At 45.9% G+C, this 15,500-nt stretch overlaps 2 protein-coding genes across 2 annotated transcripts in view; one reads left to right on the top strand and one right to left on the bottom strand.

Annotated features, from left to right (window-relative positions):
* ADSS2 (adenylosuccinate synthase 2) overlaps window positions 1-6,534 on the bottom strand; it is a 57,196-nt gene extending 50,662 nt beyond the window's left edge. The window contains exon 1 of the mRNA XM_075924882.2: window positions 6,212-6,534. Coding sequence (XP_075780997.1) covers window positions 6,212-6,379 — 168 coding nt within the window. The 5' untranslated portion in view covers window positions 6,380-6,534. The remainder of the gene's footprint in view (window positions 1-6,211) is intronic.
* Window positions 6,535-6,557: 23 nt separating this feature from the next.
* The window catches only part of CATSPERE (catsper channel auxiliary subunit epsilon), a 98,302-nt gene continuing 89,359 nt past the window's right edge, over window positions 6,558-15,500 (top strand). Inside the window, exon 1 of the mRNA XM_075924873.2 lies at window positions 6,558-6,991. Coding sequence (XP_075780988.2) covers window positions 6,888-6,991 — 104 coding nt within the window. The 5' untranslated portion in view covers window positions 6,558-6,887. The remainder of the gene's footprint in view (window positions 6,992-15,500) is intronic.

A 15,500-nucleotide genomic window follows, 5' to 3' on the forward strand; every position in this document is an offset into this window, starting at 1 on the left:
AGTGTTTCTTCATATAATGTACAGTCAACGTATTAAACTTCTCATTAGACAATGTTGTGAAGACCAGGACTTTAACAGGGTTCAAAAAAGAACTAGATAAATTCACTGAGGATAGAACTATCGATGGTTATTAACAGGGCTCGCCAAGTGGCGGCGAGCCCTGCTTGCCAGCCGTGTGGTTCTGCAGTCTGTGCATGCACCAGATTTGCGGCTTGTAATCTCCTCGCCATGGGCGTGTAGATTACATAATTTGTCGAGCCCTGGTTATTAACCAGAATGAACAGGAATGGTGTCCCTAACCTCGGTTTGACAGAAGCTGGGAATGGATGACAGAGTTGTATCACTTGATGATTACCTGTTCTGTTCATTCACTCTGGGGCACCTGGCATTGGCCATTGTAAGACAGGCTACTAGGCTAGATGGAACTTTGGTTTGACCCAGCATGGCCATTCTTATGTACTACCAATGCTGCCCTCTTCAATCCATGAGTCCATCCATTCCTCTGCCCCCCAAGTTTTAAGGGGGGGGGAGGAGTATAAATGACTTCTTGCTCTCAAATAAAAAAAACCTGGTGTTTTCATCTCTTTCTTTTTACCTTTCCAAAGTAAACTTTTCATTCATAGACTGAAATTAGAGCTTAATTTTTCTAGTATGAAAACTTATGTTCATATACTCACTTAGGAAACAAAAAATAAATGCACAAATACAAAATGGAAAATAGTTGGCTAGGCAGCAGAACTATAGAAAAGAATGTGGCAGTTATGATGGATCATAAAGTGAATGCAAGTCAATATGATGTTATTGAGAAGAAAGCAAGCTTCATTGTGTTTTAAAGAGGACTGTCATGGGGAATCATGGGAGGCAGAAGGTAATTGTTCCAATCTATTCAGAACTGGTGAGACCTCACCTGCGATACTCTGGGCATCACAATTTAACACAGATATGAACAAATCAGAGCTCCCCAGAGGATAGAATAGAAAAATGATAAAAGATTTAGAAAACCTGACTTGTGAGAAAAGGTTGAAAGTATTAAGTATGTTTAGTTTAGAGAAGAGAAGCCCAGAGATGGGATTTTATAAAAGTCTAATATGTAAAAGAGGACTGATCAATTATTAACCATGTTCTAGGGGATAGGTCAAATAGAAAATGGCTTAGTTTGCAGAAAGGGAGATTAAGGTTGAATTTTATGAAAATATTTCTAAACTTAAATAGGTTCCTGGGGAGACAGACCATCATGAGGATTCCAGTTTTTTTAGTAAGTTAGACAAATCTCAGAGATAGTTTAAGAGGTATACTTAACCCTGAGTGGACGTGGGCAAGATGACCTCAAGGTCTCTTCCAATACTACATTTCTATGAATCGGAGTTTGAGAGGTGTTGAGGGTGGCAGCTGCAGCCTCACACTCAAGATGAGAGGCAACGCTGCACTCCCTATAATGGTGGGAGGGCAGCTCATGTAGGTATTTCAAGTTTTTAACAGCTGCGCTAAGCTTGAGTCCTGCTTAGATTAACTCTAATACAAATGCTGCTAAAGTGGATTGGGTGTATACAGGTGGACAGGATAAAGACTATATAGCATGTGTCAGCTGGAGGGAAGGATGTTTAGATGGGGGTAACTGACTAATTGTGTAATCAAAATAATTTGTATCGACTAATCGTGTAGTCGATAAGGGGAAATGGGGTCCAGAAGCTAGCCTCGCTGCAGCTCTGCAGTTTAAATGTAGTAGGAGCTGGGTGTGCAGGCAGCCCAGCTCCTACTACATTTAAAATGCAGACCCGAAGCGGGGGGTAAGTCTCAGACCCAGCATGAGTCGGGACTGAGCAGCCCTGCCTCGCACCAGGTTATAAAGACTACTGTGCCTCTGCCTCCTCTGCCCCACCCCCAGCACTGGCTCCTGCTCCCCCACCGCCCACTTGCTGCCTCTGACATAGAGACAGCAAGGGGAGGGAGAGAATACGAGTAGTCAAGTACTGACTTGTTTACATCCCTAGTAGGAGGTGGATCCTTAACTAATCAATCACTTAATGTAAACAACTAGTAGGCTAAAATATATTTTAAAACCAATTCCATTAAAGTATCCTTGTTGCATCTCCACCCTACTATGGAGCACCAAAGCTATTTTTTGCATTCCTGTTGATTTGGCTAACAGGTTGTCAGCAAAAAATAAGATTAAAGAATAACTTCTTTCTCTTCCCCCTCCCCATCTTACTGGAAGGATACAAAATCTTCTGAGTAACTGCAGCATTTTGAAAACTAAGACAAACACCTAGGCTGCGTCTAGATTGGCATGATTTTCCCAAAATGCTTTTAACGGAAAAGTTTTCCGTTAAAAGCATTTTCGAAAGAGTGTCTAGATTGGCACGGACGCTTTTCCGCAAAAGCATCCATGCCAATCTAGATGCGCTTTTCCGCAAAAGAGCCCTGATCGCCATTTTCGTGATCGGGGCTTTTTTGCAGAAAACAAATCTGAGCTGTCTACACTGGCCCTTTTGCGCAAAAGCTTTGGGCGAAAGGGACTTTTGCCTGAACAGGAGCAGAACAGTATTTCCGCAAGAAGCACTGATTTCTTACAGTAGGAAGTCAGTGCTCTTGCAGAAATTCAAGCAGCCAGTGTAGACAGCTGGCAAGTTTTTCCAGAAAAGCGGCTGATTTTCCAGAAAAATTGGCCAGTCTAGACACAGCCCTACTTTTTTAACACCAAGGGTAACTAGTATAGAATTTAAACCCCCAAAGGGCAGGTCTAAACTACAAGGACAGGTCAATTTAAGCTATATAATTTGAGTTAGGCTATGAATGTAACTCAAATTCAGATAGCTTAGAACTACTTAATGGAGGGCCCACACTGTTGGGGGTAGGGGGGAATTGACAAAAAACACACACACACACACACACACACACACACACACACACCCCTGTCAACTTCTCTTACTCATCTTGTTCTGCTAAGTACAAGAATCAACAGGAGCGTGATCGGCAATCAATTTAGTTGGTCTTTATTAGACTCACTAAATCAACTGCAGATGGATCAATCGCTGCAGCATCAATTCACTCCCCTCCCCCTATAGACACAAGCCTAAGTCTTAACGCATACTTAAAAGGCCACTATCTCATTAAAAGCTATTCTGTATAACAAGTTTCTTTACTGTATTATCTTTTGCATTATCAACGCCACCAAATTCTAACTTGATCACATACACTTTGTTCACTTATTTTGCATATAGTTGGACAATGAGAACAGGTTGATCAGTTTTCACCAGAGTTCTCAATCAGTACAACGTTACAGAGTTTGCAATATCAAAAAGATATTTTCATTTACCAAAATAAATTTGAGTACATTGCTATACAAACAGTGCATATCATATAAAAATATGCAATGACTGAACGTTAGCCACAAACTACCACTAAGTATCTTTTAAAAGGTTAAAAACAATAAGTTGTCCAATAGCACATAAGGCACCTCTACCCTAAAGGGGAAGCTTGACTTAAGATATGTTGACTCCAGATATGTAATCTATCTGGACGTACGTATCTTAAATCACTATCCACACAATGGGAGGTCAACAGGAGCAAATGTTCCCATCAGTTTCCCTTACTCCTCGTCCGGAACAGAAGTACTGGTGTTAAAGTACAAGTATGGTCCTACTGCAACCAGGGTCCTTGTCAGCTTTTGCTGCAACTCAGACAGCTCTTCCCAGAGCTAAGCGTCAGGGCGCACCCACTTACTTTTACCTCTGGGAGCAAATGTTCCCATCAGTTTCCCTTACTCCTCGTGAGAAACAGAAGTACTGGTGTTAAAGTACAAGTATGGTCCTACTGCAACCAGGGTCCTTGTCAGCTTTTGCTGCAACTCAGACAGCTCTTCCCAAAGCTAAGCGTCAGGGCGCATCCACTTACTTTTACCTCTGACTGGCACCAATGGGGGCACCCCTCTTCACTAGATCCACTAAATCGAATCCTGGAAGATCAACCATGACAGTTGATCTTGCACGTAGTGGAAGACTACGGCCTTAAAGAAGAAGAGGGGAAAAAAAAAATACAGAAAAGGCACTGCTGAAACAGACTAACACAGCTACTAGGGATGTGAATGGTTAACAGGTTAATTAGTAAGCACCCTTACTGGGTGATGCTTCCTGGCTCCAGCTAACCAGTCAGGTCTGTAGCAGCCCCTCACGGGCAGGAGGCCACTCCAGACACTCCAACCCCAACCCCCGCTTACTTGGTTAACTGGTTAAATATAACATTTAACTGATTAAACAGGATTTTACATCCCTATGGCTACCTCTCTGAAACTTGCTAAATGGCTTCTTCATTGTCTGAAATGCTGTAGAGAGGAGGAATAATGCACACAGTCTGTGCTCTTTCCCCTCACTCCCTGATCATCAGGGGAAGGGGAGTAAGAGCAGTAGCGACCTGGTATGTGCAGCTGCAGCTCCCCCTGCTCTCATGAAATGGCACCTGTGGGAGGGGGTTTAGAGCTGGGGCAGTCCCAGATCTGGAGGGGCAAAACCCCAGCCAACTCCTTTAACCAGTTTGGCAGTCTGCTGCCCTGGCAGCCAGCAGAGGAAGCTAGGCTGGGAGTGCAGCACTCCTGCCACTGGAGCCCTAGCTGACTTAATTTTAACTTATGCTGTTACTACCTTTTTTCTTTTGCCCTGTATTACGGATGTTAAAGACTACTTAACTTGAGTAATCACTTCTCTCCCTCCCTTGCTGCCTCTATCAAAGAATGGGTATGGGCTCTGCGTGCTGCTGCTGCTTTGAAATGCCGTGGTGGCATTTCAAAGGGGCAGTGCCACAGGGAGCCTGGGTTCAGCTGGGGACTCCATAGCTGACCCTGGGCACTTCCACAGAACTTGGAGTCAGCTGGGGAGTACTCAGCTGATTCCGGGCTCTCTGAGGTGCTGCCATTTTGAAATGCCATGTGGGCTTGGGATCAGCTGTGGAGTCCCCAGCTGATCCCAGGTTCTGCAAAAGTGCTGCAGAGAGCTCAGGATCAGCTGTGGCGTTCCCTACTGACCCCAGGCTCCATGTGGGCATTTCCGCTTTGAAATGCACAAGAGTCCCCACAGGAGCTCTTGTACATTTCAATGGAAGAATGAGAAAGTACCTATTGACTAGTTAATCAGTCTATTGAAATTCCATTGACTACTCAATTAGTAATTTAATTGATATTTAACATCCTTACCTCGTATAGTGGGAACATTGGAGAAAAATCGTTTAGGCAAAACAGAATAATGAAATGGCAATATCAGGGAAACAACATTTAAGGGCATCTGTGATTTACATAATGATGGAAGTATTTCAAGTTGACTATCAGCTGATGTGAGAGAGAAAACATACAGACCCACATATCTTGTATGGCTCTTAGTTCTTCACTATCTCACCTAGGAATAAATGAAGTGGAACCAGTTTCTATTAGATTTAGGCCTGAGACGAGGTATGATCATTCTAGATTACTTCACCTCATTGCAATTAACCAATTTCAATTCCAAAGTTGCTCTGGGAAATATTCATCTCCCAGCACCTTACAGACAAAAAAGGCCAGGCTGTGAAGACAGATACCAAGCATGCTTCTCCCTCCTGGACGCTGTGCACGTCAGCCTTGAGCTACGAGGGCACCTTCTTCCTTCTCGCTCCACGCAGAAAGCGCACAAAGGAAGAATCGGCCACTGCAATTTGTAGCGCCTCTCTCGTCCACACTACGCCGGCCTGGCTGGGAGGGGTTTGCTCTGCCTCAGACGCCGCCGGCCCAGCAAATAAGGAAGCAAGCGGCGATGGACGAAGCGAGCGCTGCGGGACAGAGCGCAGCCAACCGGGGCCCGCAGCGCGCAGCCCACGCCGGGAGCTTCCCAGCTCACGTCCCCGACAGAAGGCTGGAGGCGTTGCCGCGGCTCCCACTAGCATGTGCGCCGCTTCCGGTGCATGAGGCGAGCCGGGGGCCCGCGCTAACAATAGGGCAGAGAAGAGGCGCGCAGCCCGCCCGGCCGGGCTAGCAGGGAGCAAAGGTGCGGTGGGCGGGACTCGCGAGGCAGGGAGCGGGCTGCGGGGGCCGCCAAGGCGAGCGGGATGTCGGGGGGCGGCTGCCGAGGCAGGAGCCGATGTCCGCGCCCGCCCTAGCCCCTCGCGGCGGCCCCGGGGAGCGGGGCTCCTGCGCAGCAGGAAAGGGCGGCCGGTCCCTCCCCCTATCCGTGTGCCCGGCTCCGCGCCTCACCTGGCACCTGCAGACGATGTCCGCGTCCTGCGCCAGCAGATCCACCAGCTTGCCCTTGCCCTCGTCGCCCCACTGGGCCCCCAGCACCACGGTCACCTTGTTGCCGGGCGGCCGCGCGGCGCACTCGCCGTTGGGCACGGGGCGGGAGGAGGCGCCATTCTCAGACATGGTTGCCGCTGCCGCCAGAGGCTCCTTTCCTGCTCCCGGGGCAGGGCACACATGAGGCGGCAGGAGCGCGCTCAACGCCGCTTCCGCAGACCCCGCCTCCTCCACCGCCTGGTCGGGAAATACTGTAACTGCAACTGTCGCAGTCGCATCCAGGTGGCGGCCCCCGACTCCCTCCCCTCCCGGAGCTCCGCCCCCTTATCTGCATAGATTGACGTCTCCACCCGCCCTCGCGGCAAGGGACTACGTTTCCCGGCATGCAGCGGGGCCGCTCCCCGCCGAGAGCCGCATGTCGCTTGCGCTATGCCCGATGGGGCGAGTAGTCCCTGTGAGCCGCACCTGCGAGAACGGTGGAACAAGTCTTGCTGCCGCCAAGGGCTGATCCAGGGGGAGGGATCCTGTGGGCTAAAGGGACCGCGGCAGTTGCTGCCGCCTCTCCCTTCCAACGGCGGCGGAGTCCGTTGAAGTCTCCCCCTCCCTCGCTCCGCCGGATCCGGTGTCACGTGACTATATGGGTGGCGGTTGGGGGCCCATGGCGCGAGCTCTGGAGTTGTTATGGGGCGCTCGAGGCCTGACGCTGCTGCTGTGTCTGGGCGGATGCTGCGGCATATGGAGGTGGGAGGCGGGAAAATTAATGGGAACAGAATGAGAGGGGAGGCCTGAGGGAGCTGCACCTGCCAGAGACCCCAGCTCATCATTGTGCCCCCGCCATGTGGAAGGCCAGGGTGGGCACAGCGAGAGCCTGAGCCACAGGGTGACAGCTACCAACAGGCCCAGCTCATGCCCAGGCGTAGTGCAGCATATGTATTCCCTCTTGTCTTGGATCAAGATGGGTCATGGTATGCTGGGCTTAGGCACCTCTCTTGGGGTGTGATTCCCGCACTGGCATGCTCATCGCTTGCTGTCATCTCGTTGCTGCTAGTCTGCAAAGAGCTGGTACTCTGGTCCCGTGGTCTTGGAGTGACTCTGGTCTCTGTTTTGCAAAGATCCTCAGGGTCTATAAAAGCCTCTGGAAAGAGGAAAGTCTAGCTGACTTCACTAAGTACCATGGATAAGGGTATGATGATTCTATCGTGGATTCTGGGACTTTGCAGGACCTTTGAGGTTGACTTCTAGGGCAGAGCTAGAGGAGCAGCTGTCAGTCGGCTGCTGGCACAACATCCAGCCACAGGGCAGCGGCTGCTGAAACAACTAGCTGGCAGTCTTCCTCAAAGATACTAGAGCAAAGGTGGCCCACTGAACAGCTGTTTGATAGCCAGCCTCAGGACTGCATGAACAGCTGACCATCAGCCTCTCCGCACCCCCAGGCTGGAGCAGCTCCTGTTGAATACACAGCAGCAAGGCTGGCAGTACTCTGTTTTTATACCCCCACCTGCAGGGTGTTTTTTAGTAGAAGTCAGAGGTGAGTCATTGAGAAAGTGTTTTGAATTTAGAAGGGGAATCACACTCAGAGGCTTGCTATGTGAAAAGGGTCACCAGTACAAAAGTTAGAGAATCACTGATATATATGGCAAAATGAAGCAAGTAGCCAAAGTATAAAGTCTGATTATTGCAACGTTTAACCTTTTTTGAGAACATATAAAGACAGCTGAAAATTCAGAAATATTTTCCTTAAACCACATTTCCATGTAAGCAATTTCTATAGTTGATAAGGGGGTGCTGTATGTGTGGATAACAGATGAGGTAAGCCATGTAATCACAAATGGGAGGGGAAAAGATCTGAAAGGACACTCTATTGCCCCCAGTATGAAAAAGATTAAGACCCCTGTATTTTAGGCTGGTTTACACTACACAGTTCGGTTGACATAAGGCGGCTTATTTTGACCTAATTATGTCACTGTCTACACTACACCCTAGACCCACAAATGTAAGTGCCATACTACACTGACATAACTCCACCCCTATGAGAGGCATAGGGCTAATGTTGGTGTAGTTAAGGTGATGCAGTATCTGTATGGACACTGTATTATTTACACCATCTGTCAACTCTCTTGTCAATTTCACAACTCCAGCAGTGAAATTAACAAGAAAGCCTGGCCTCCAGAGCCCACCACTTCCCTAGAAAGTTGCACACTGGATCCTACTTCTGACTGGGATCAGGGCAAGACTGTATCCCTAACTTGGCTGGCAACCACAAGCAGCTAGACTCCCTTCCCACTGGGAGCCAGGGAGAGAAACCTAGTGGCTAACCCCACCCCCAACTAACAGCTGGGGTGAGAAGCCTAGGCAAGAAACCTGGGTGGATGGATCACAGTCCCCAGCTGGAAGCATAGCTGAACCCTGCACCCAGCTTGGGACAGCAAGCCTGGGGGTTGGACTCTTCTCCCAGCATGGGGCAACAAACCTGGGTGGGTAGACCCTGCTCCCTGCTGGAAACCAATCAGAGGGGGCGAGAAGTCTGTGAAGCTAACCCTCACTCCTGGTAGGAAACAGGGAGGCTAGAATCTCCAAGTGTCTTTCCCACTCTTAGCTGGGAACATTGGCTGTTTGGTTAATTATATGACTCCATACAAGAGTCATGAAATTGAAAAGCCTGCCTGGATCCCATTCCCAGCAGAGTGGAACCAAGAATCTGGAACAGCTGGATGCCACTCCCTTGGGGTAAAAAGCCTGGGGCATCTGGTTTCCCCTTGCTTTTGGCATGGAACAGAGAAGTGAGAAGCCCTGGGCAGTTTTCCCTTATGTGAAACAGGGCAACAAGGTGGAATCTGAGGACCAACTGAGAATCTGAGGACCAACCCAGCTCCTGATAGGCTGTCAGCTCCCCTATTAGGTCAGTGGAGGTACTCCTGGTTAGGACATACGAGGGAAAGTCAAAAAGTATCCGCAGTGTATTTATTAAAATTAACACAACAGCAATACAGAATTTATAAGCAGGGCTTGATGAACGGTGGCGAAAACTGCTCGCCAGCACCATACTGTGCATGCAAAAGAGCCACAATGTGCATGCGTGCGCCGCGAATGAACGGGGCACGCGGCTGAAATCTACTTGCCATGGGTGAGTAGATTGTATTGTTTGTCAAGCCCTGCTCATAAGTGTATCATTTTTCAACACAGTTCCCCTGTTTTTCAACACACTTGGTCCAGCGTGTCTCAAGCTTTTTTATGCCTTCAGAAAAAAATGTGTTAGGCTGGTTAGCAAGCCATATATGCACCGCCTCCTACAAATCATGGTTGCTGGCAAAACAACGGCCTCTTAAAGCATCTTTGAGGGGTGTCTCTGACATTTGCTTTCCGGCTCATAGTGGTGGATCCATGTTTCATCACCAGTGACAATGCGACTCGAAAAAGCGTCACCTTCCTCACGATACCGGTTCAAAAGGCAGTTACAGATGTCCAAACGGTTATGTCTGTGATGTTCTGTGAGTTGTTTGGGAACCCACCTTGCACAAACTTTACTGAAGCGAATTTTGTGGTGGATGATTTCATACACAGACTAATCTGCACTTGGTTTGCCATTTATCAACAGTCACCCTCCTGTTTTCGAGAATCAGCACACGGACTTGTTCAATGTTCCTTTCAGTAGTCGATGTGGATGTGCGCCCTGATCGTTTTTCGTCAGTGACACTTGTTCAGCCATTTTTTAACATGTCAATCCATTCGTACACACTTCGCTGCGGCAAAACACTTTCACCATACTGTGCTGATAGTGTTCGATGAATTTCCACACCTCTTACACCTTCAGCCCACAAAAATTGAATCACTGCACACTGCTCTTCTTTGGTGCGTTTGGTAAGCGGAGTGGCCATGCTGACCCCACTAGTGATGGAAAGACAGCTGAATGGCCAAGGCCAAATATGTCATTACAATATAGGGAGGTTCCGTGCTTACAGTTGTGCACGAATTCAGCAGTTGGGCCAATCGCACATCACCTCAGTAATTACTGTGGTGGATGTAAGTCAACCTAATATAGGTCAACTTAAGTTTTTAGTGTAGACAACATATCGTAACTAAGCCATGATTGCTCTGCCTTCTGGAGACAGTGGGGAGGAGGCTAAGTAATGGTAATCCTGTTTTTATGTAGATAGGAGACCACTCAGGAATCTACAGACTCACAAGAAGTTTCTAGATCATTCAGTCACAAGAATTTTCCTCTGAGGCCTGGTCTACAACTGGGAATTTAGGTCAAACATCCACATTAGGTCGTAAGAACAGCCATAGTGGGTCAGACTAAAGGTCCATCTACCCCAGTATCCTATCTTCTGATAGTGGCCAATGCCAGATGCTACAGACGGAATGAACACAACAGGGAATCATCAAGCAATCCCTCTCCCATCATCCATTCCCAGCCTCTGACAGAGGCTAGGGACACCATTCCTACCCATCCTTGCTAATAGACATTGGTGGACCTAATCTCCATGAATTTATCTAGTTCTTTCCTGTACCCTGTTAAAGTCCTGGTCTTCAAAACATCCTCTGTCAAAGAGTTCCACAGGTTGACTGTGCTGCATGAAGTAAAACTTCCTTTTGATTGTTTTAAACCTGCTACCTCTTAATTTCATATGGTGACCCTTAATTCTTATATTACGAGAACAAGTAAATCACTTTTCTTTTTTCAATTTTCCACACCAGTCATGATTTTCTAGACCTCTATCATATCCCCTCTTAATCTCTTCTTTTCTAAGATGAAAAGTCCCAGACTCTTTAACTCTTTTTTATCCCAATCTCTCTTCATATGGGACTCGTTCTAAACCCCTAATCATTTTTGTTGCCCTTTTCTGAGCCTTTCCCAATGCCAATATGTCTTTTTTTGAGATGAGGTGATCACATCTACACAATATTCAAGATGTGGGCATGCCATGGTTTTATGTAGAGGCAATAAAATGTTCTCTGTCTAATTCTCTATCCCTTTAATTATTCCTAACCTGTTTTCTTTTTTGACTGCCGCTGCACATTGAGTGGATGTTTTCAGAGAACTATCCACAGTGACTCCAAAATCTCACTCTTGAGTAGTTACAGCTACATTAATGTCCATCATATTGTATGTATAGTTGAGGTTATATTTCAATGTGCATTGCTTTACATTTATCAACATTACATTTCATCTGCCATTTTGTTGCCCAATCACTTAGTTTTGAGAGAGCTTTTTGAAGCTCTTCACAGTCTGCTTTGGTCTTAACTATCTTGAGCAGTTGAGTATCATCTGCAAATTTCATCACCTCACTGTTTACCCCTTTCCCCAAGTTATTTATTAATAGATTCAATAGGATTGGTCCCAGTACGGACGCATGTGGGACACAACTAGTTAGCCCGCTCCATTCTGAAATCTTACCATTTATTCCTCCCCTTTGATTCCTGTCTTTTAACTAGTTATCAATCTATGAGAGGACCTTCCCTTTTATCCCATGAAAACTAACTTTACTTAAGAGCCTTTTGTGAGGGGCCTTGTTAAAAGCTTTCTGAAAATCTAAGTACACTAAATCCACTGGATCACTCTTGTCTACATGTTTGTTGACCCTCTCAAAGAACTCTGGTAAGGCATGTTTTCCCTTTACAGAAACCATGTTGACTTTTCCCCAATAAATTATGTTCATCTATGTGTCTGACAATTGTATTCTTTATTATGGTTTCAACTAATTTGCACTGTACTGATGTTAGACTTACCAGTCTGTAATTGCCAGGATCACCTCTAGAGCTCGTTTTAAATATTGGCGTCACATTAGGTACAGAAGCTGATTTAATGGATACACACCATAGTTAATAGTTCCGTAATTTCACATTTGAGTTCTTTTAGAATTCGGGTGAATGCCATTTGGTCCCCGTGACTTGTTACTCTTAAGTTTATCAGTCTGTTCCAAAACCACATCTAATGACACCTCAATGTGGGACAATTCCTCAGACTTGTCACCTAAAAAGAATGGCTCAGGTGTGGGAATCTCCTTAACAACCTCAGCCATGAAAACTGAAGCAAAAAATTAAATTAGTCTCTTCACAATTACTTTATCGTCTTTGAGTGTTCGTTTAGCATCTTGATCATCCAGGGGCTCCACTGGTTGTTTAGCAGGCTTCCTGCTTCTGATGGACTTAAAAAACATTTTGCTATTACTTTTTGAGTTTTTAGCTAGCTGTCCTTGAAACTCCTTTTTGGCTTTTCTTGTATTTTTACACTTAATTTGACAGAGTTTATTTGCCTTTCTATTTTCCTCAGTAGAATTTAACTTCCATTTTTTAAAAAGCTGTCTCTTTATCTTTCACTGTTTCTTTTACTTGGTGGTTAAGCCAGGGTGGCACTTTTTTGGTTCTCTTAGGCTATGTCTGCACTCATGGCTTCTTGCGCAAGTACAGCCATTCTTGCGCAAGAATCTGCAGAGCATCCACACTACCCGCCTGATCTTGCACAAGGAAATTTACAGTACGGCGTGGTAAGAGAGGGCTTCTTGTGCAAGCGCTGCCCTCTTGTGCAGGAGCTCTTGCGCAAGAGGGCAGTGTGGACTCTTAGCAGGGATTTCATGCACAAGAAAGCCCTATAGCTAAAATGGCCATCAGAGCTTTCTTGCACAAGAGAGCGTCCACACTGCCATGGGTGCTCTTGCGCAAAAGCACAGCTCGCACATGGCTCTGTGTACATTTTCTTGCACAAGACTTCCTTGAGCAAGAAGCTGCCAGTGTAGACATAGCCTTACTGTGTTTTTCAATTTGGGGCATACATTTAAGTTGGGCCTCTATTATGGTGTCTTTGAAAAGTTTCCATGCAGCTTGCAGGGATTTTACTTTTGGCACTGTACCTTTTAATTTCTGTTTATCTAACCTCTTCATTTTTGTGTAGTTCCCCTTTTTTAAATTAAATTCCACAGTTTTGGATTGTTGAGGTGTTTTTCCCATCACAGGGATGTTACATTTTATTACATTATGGTCACTATTACCATGCGGTCCAGTTATATTTATCTCTTGGACCAGATCCTGTGCTCTAGGGAGGACTAAAGAATTGCCTCTCCCCTTGTGGGTTCCTGCATCAGCTGCTCCAAGAAGCAGGCATTTAAGGTAGCAATAATTTTATCTCTGCATCCCATCATAAGGTGACGAGTACCCAGTCAATATGGAGATAGTTGAAATCCCCCACTATTATTGAGGGTTATTTTTTATTTTGATAGTTTCTCTTATCTCCCTTAGCATTTCATAGTTACTATCACTATCCTGGTCAGGTGGCATATAATATATCTCTACTGCTGTATTCTTATTATTAGAGCATGGAATTACTACCCATAGAGATTCTTTGGAACATTTTGGTTCATTTAAGATTTTTACTTCATTTGATTCTACATTTTCTTTCACATACAGCCGCTCCCCAAGTTACAAACAAGTTATGGACCAACACTTGGTCTGTAACTCAAAGTGTTTGTAACTTGGATCCCGTAGAGTTACATGGTCATAAGTGGATGGTCATAAGTGGAGGTGGTCATAACTTGGGGAGCGGCTGTATAATGCCACTCCCCCACCAGCACCACCTGTTCTGTGTACTTCCTATATATTTTGTCCCCTGGTATGACTGTGTCCCATTGATTGTCCTCATTCCACCAAGTTTCTGTGATGCCTACTATATGAATATCCTCTTTTAATATGAGGCACTCTAGTTCACTCATCTAATTATTTAGACTTCTAGCATTTGTATATAAGCATTTTAAAAAATTGTTACTGTTTATCTGTCTGCCATTTCCTGATGTTAGATTCCTTTTCATTTGATTGCTTCTCATCTGATCTTATCCATACTTTATCATCTTCCATGCTCTAAGCCTGACTAGAACATAGAGAATCTCTATTAATATACCCTCTGCTAAGAAATGTCTCTCTGATCTATGTGTTCCTCTGCACTCGTCGGCTTTGCCTTTGTTTAAAAACTGCTCTACAAACTTTTTAATGTTAAGTGCCAGCAATCTGGTTCCATTTTGGTTTAGGTGGAGCCCATCCTTCCTGTACAGGCTCCCCCTTTCCCAAAAGTTTTCCCGGTTCCTAATAAATCTAAATCCCCCCTATCCACACCATCGTTTCATCCACACATTGAGACTCCAAAGTTATGCCTGCCTACCGGGCCCTGGGCACGGAACTGGAAGCATTTCAGAGAATGCTTGGATTCACAGTGGTCTTGGATTTCAGTCTCTTACCTAGCAGCCTAAATTTGGACTCTAGAACCTCTCCCCTACTCTTCCCTGTGTCATTGGTACCTACATGTACCACAACCACCAGCTCCTCCCCAATTTGCTAAACAATGAGTCCACACTCCCAAATCTGTACCATTGACTTTAAGGGCTGTTAAAGTCAATTTCAGTACTCCTTTTCATGAGGAGTAATGGTAAATTCAACCTTGCATGGTCGACTTTAGCATAGCGCAGATGCAGCATTGGGAAAATCGACGTTCTTGACCTCCAGGAGGGTCCCTCTATGCCCTGCTGTGACCGCTATAGCCAGGACTTTCAACTCTGCTGCTCTCCAGGTGCACAGAAAAGCCCCAGGAAAATTCGCATTTAATTTCCTATGTGGCCAGTGTGGTGAGCATAAGAACATAAGAACGGCCGTACTGGGTCAGACCAAAGGTCCATCTAGCCCAGTATCCTGTCTACCGACAGTGGCCAGCACCAGGTGCCCCAGAGAGGGTGGACCGAAGACAATGATCAAGCGATTTGTCTCCTGCCATCCCTCTCCAGCCTCTGACAAACAGAGGCCAAGGACACCATTTTATCCCCTGGCTAATAGCCTTTTATGGACCTAACCTCCATGAATTTATCCAGCTTCTCTTTAAACTCTATTATAGTCCTAGCCTTCATAGCCTCCTCTGGCAAGGAGTTCCACAGGTTGACTACACGCTGTGTGAAGAAGAACTTTCTTTTATTAGTTTTAAACCTGTTACCCATTAATTTCATTTGGTGTCCTCTAGTTCTTCTATTATGGGAACTAATAAATAACTTTTCTTTATCAGCCCTCTCCACACCACTCATGATTTTATAGACCTCTATCATATCCCCCCTCAGTCTCCTCTTTTCTAAACTGAAAAGTCCCAGTCGCTTTAACCTCTCCTCATATGGGACCCGTTCCAAACCCCTAATCATTTTAGTTGCCCTTTTCTGAACTCTTTCCAAGGCCAAAATATCTTTTTTGAGGTGAGGAGACCACATCTGTACACAGTATTCAA

The sequence above is a fragment of the Pelodiscus sinensis genome, chromosome 3, assembly GCF_052426305.1.
Source record: "Pelodiscus sinensis isolate ZL-2025 chromosome 3, ASM5242630v1, whole genome shotgun sequence".
Taxonomy (NCBI): Eukaryota; Metazoa; Chordata; order Testudines; family Trionychidae; genus Pelodiscus; species Pelodiscus sinensis.